General features: G+C 48.9%; 1 protein-coding gene across 1 annotated transcript; it reads right to left on the bottom strand.

The window, feature by feature from the left end:
* Positions 1-298: 298 nt before the first annotated feature.
* Positions 299-1229, bottom strand: LOC112082169 (uncharacterized protein At3g60930, chloroplastic-like). Its single transcript, XM_024149269.1, has 2 exons — positions 656-1229; positions 299-564 (listed from the first exon to the last, which is right to left on the bottom strand). Exons 1-2 carry the CDS (start codon positions 1227-1229, stop codon positions 299-301), a joined length of 840 nt encoding a protein of 279 aa, XP_024005037.1.
* Between the last annotated feature and the right edge of the window lie 2420 nt (positions 1230-3649).

The raw sequence follows: 3649 nt of genomic DNA, 5'->3' as shown, positions 1-3649 counted from the left end.
GTTTTCGGCTAGAGTCATGCTTCTGGACGACTGAAGTCGGTGGCCTCGTCGACTTCGGGAGGGCCAGGATGGCGGATTGCGAAGGAGTCTTACTCCGCGCCGCCGAGCCGTCCCTGGACACCTCGGGGATAATTTCGCCTGGTTCCACCTCGGGCACCACATCTTTCTCAGCCGCCTCGGCAGTGTCGTCTTCTGCGGCTTGCATCATCACATCCCCTTCCCGGCTCGGAGGGTCGGGTTGAAGGACGGCCTCGGTTTGCGCTGAGACCACCTCGGCTTGCGCCGGAACTGCCTCGGTTTACGCGCGAGCCGCCTCGGCAGCTCGTATAGCGGATTCCTCTTCCTCGCGCCTCTTCTTTTCTCTAAGGGCGATTACCACCATCTTCTCCCGGGTATCTCTCGAAGAACTTGAGGACGAAGAACTGACGGGGACTCCGGCAAGGATGGCTCGCGCTTTTTCTACTCTTTCGAGGGTGAAGTTTTTTCTCCAATTAACCTTCCGCGCCGAAAGAAAGTCTCGAACAGTAAAGAGGTCGTCGGGAATCGGGGGAAGATAGCACCGAACTGCAAAACAAAGCAAAAAAGCAAAAGTTTCAGAAAAGGAAGAGAATATCAACTGAATCTCCGAGCCCAGGCAAAGCTTTGGGTCGGCTACCAAGTGGTCCCCAAGCGGTCTTGGTTCCGTGAACGTAATCTTCGCCGACCGACGCCTCGTTCACCAAGACGTAGAAGAAGCGTTGAGTCCAAAACTGATCCTTGCTGGGAAAACCGCCAATAATCCGTCGCTTCGCCTTGTTGGAAATATAGAACCTATTTCCTTTCGGAGCTTTCCTGATTTCCAGCAAGTTCAGCAGGTGATTCAGCTCGATGTCAAGACCGCATTCGAAGCTTCGGAGTAAAATGCCGATCATATGCCGTAATCCCCTCGGCATAATCTGCCCAATCGAGATCCCGTGTTTCCAAAGGTATTCGAGGATCACTCCGGGGATCGGGAACCAGAGAAAGCAAAGCTCGAAGAACGCCTCGTACAGAGTGAAGTGATTCCCTGGAGGCTTGTCGGCTCGGTCGCTCTTCTCGGGAACAACAAACTCCACCGCCTCGGATATCCCGAAGCGATGCCTCAACGCCTCGAGCGACTCAAGGGAAGAAAGCGTAGAGCCAGGCGGATCAGGCTTTAGTCTTTTAACTCGTGGCCCTCGCCCAGATGTGGAAGCGCCTCGGGACGCCATGAGACGTTCCAACACGTACTTCGCCTCAAGTAGGTCAAAGGGAAATACTTCCTCCTCGTCGAAGCCAACGGCTCGTCATCTGCAGAATCCTCGTTTGATGGATTCGCGTCATTCGACGCCTCGTCAGATGAACAATTGGAAGGGTTCGGCGAAACAGACACCTCAGAGGATTCTGTTGAACTTCTCGCCTCGGCATCTACGCGGCTCGGCTTGTAATGAAAAAGCGAGTCTAACGAATCGTCGGAGCGGCTCGACATGATTTACAAGTTATACAAGAATTACAGAAGGAATCGGCGAACCTCTGCCGGAAAAAGATCAGGGATGGCGGAGACCTCGGACACCCTAGCCGGAAAATAAATAAACTAGTGAGATAAAGAAGAGAGAAGGGAGAGCTACCTTTAGTGAAAACGAGTGAGTCTGGAGATAATGAGGAAGAGTGAAGGAGCTCACCTATTTATAAAAAAACGAAGCGCGTGAATTCTGCGTAAACCTCGGGAAGCCGTCCAACAGCGCGTGGGATCCGCGGTGAACTAGCTATACCGGACTGCGTCGTTGGCACGCGCCGAAAGATCAGGAATTTCTTCTCGGAAGACCAACAGTCAGGGTACCCAGGTTAACGAAACGGCTTGGTATTGACTCTTTCCCTCTTGAAACGCTTCGTCATTAACGAAACGGCTCGGTATTGAATCTGTTCTCTTGAAACGCCTCGTCGTTAAAGAAACGGCTCGGTATTGACTCTTTCTCTCTTGAATCGCCTCGTCGTTAACGAAACGGCTCGGCGTTGAATCTGTTTCTTGAATTGCCTCGTCCTTAACAAAACGGCTCGGAGTTGAATATGTTTCTTGAAACGCCTCATCGTTAACGAAATGGCTTGGCATTGACGTTCTTTCTTGAGACGCCTTGCCGCTAACAAAACAGCTCGGCACGAGCTTTCTCTCGAAACGCCTCGCCATTTGTTCGGCTCGGCATAACCTCCTCAAATCACCTCGTCATGGGCTATCACTATTAAAAAAAAAAAAAACAAAATCGCCTCGTCCTTAATCTTGCCTCGGCATCTTCGGTACCATCTCGAACACCTCGGTATCCTCGGCACTCCTTGGGAACGCCTCGGCGTCTTCATTCCCAAAATGCCTCGGCGCCTTCATTCCCAGAACGCCTCGGCGCCTTCATTCCCAGAACGCCTCGGCGTCTTCATTCCCAAAACGCCTCGGCGTCTTCATTCCCAAAACGCCTCGGCGTCTAACTCAGTGGTTTATCCTACAGTCGGAAATAATGAACCTCGTCACTCTCGCCTCCGAAACTGACGAGCTGGGGGGCTAACTGTTGGGGTCGGTTTTCACCCCAAGTAGATAAACCACCTCAGAATGGCTAAGTATGGAAGAAAGATAAGTGGGAGAGCCGTGGTCGCCAAGTGGGAGAGCCATGGTCGCCAAGTGGGAGAGCCGTTCTCACCATGACAAGTGGAGAGCCGTTCTCACCAAGACAAATGGGAGAGCCGTGCAGATAGGCCAGTAGGGAGAGCCGTGAAAGAAGACAGGAAGACAGATTATTTACTTGCCTAATGTGGTTTTTCTGTCTTTGGTTTGTTTTACAGGTTCTATTCATAGTCTTAAGTCTTAGAATATTTCTTTAGTTATTGCACACGTCTATACTTGTTTCTTAGATTCCCAGAAATCGTGTCTTTTAATGTAATTTGTTTCAAAGTCCCCAAGAAGGGCAAAGCTGCATCGGACTCTCCTATAAAGTACCTTTTAAGAAGCCGTGTATTTGGACGCTAATATCAATAAACAACGCACTTCTTCAAGCAAAGTCTTTCCCTTAGAATTCATTGAATTCATCTAGAGTTGGTGTTTGATCCTTCTCTTAAGAGCTGGTGTTTGATCCATCTCTTGCCGGTCTTATCAAAGCTCATTCCATAGATCTTTGTGGCGACTTTCGTTCCACCGTGTGCATCACGACCGTACCATCCCCTTGACTTAGTCAGAGAGAGTTACACAACCAACTGATCGAGTTCCATCCACTTTCACTTCAAATCCCTTAATTATTCTTGTTGAGAGAGTTACACAACCAGCAACAAGGGTCCATTCACTACCTATAGGCCGATGCCTATATCATCTGGTATCAGAGCCAAAAGGTTCCACACCAGGTTTTATCCTTTCATACCTTTCGGTTATATCTCTTTTGCATCTTCGTTTTCTTGTCGCATACTTATTCAAAAAAAAAAAAAAACCAAAACAAAGAGTTCTATTCATTCGCATACATAACATATCATCTTGAGCATTCATCTATATCTCTAGAATCATTAAATCCTTTGCATCATTCATAGCATCGACTAGTTGCGGCTCATTGTTAGGACAAGAATCTGTCAAAGCCCTAGTTAGCTGAAAAAGGAAAGTCTTCATAATCACGTAAAAAAAAAA

This window comes from Eutrema salsugineum, unplaced genomic scaffold (genome assembly GCF_000478725.1).
Source record: "Eutrema salsugineum unplaced genomic scaffold, Eutsalg1_0 scaffold_1, whole genome shotgun sequence".
Lineage (NCBI taxonomy): Eukaryota > Viridiplantae > Streptophyta > Magnoliopsida > Brassicales > Brassicaceae > Eutrema > Eutrema salsugineum.
The sequence above is the reverse complement of the archived record's forward strand: the minus strand, read 5'-3'. Positions and strand labels throughout refer to the sequence as shown.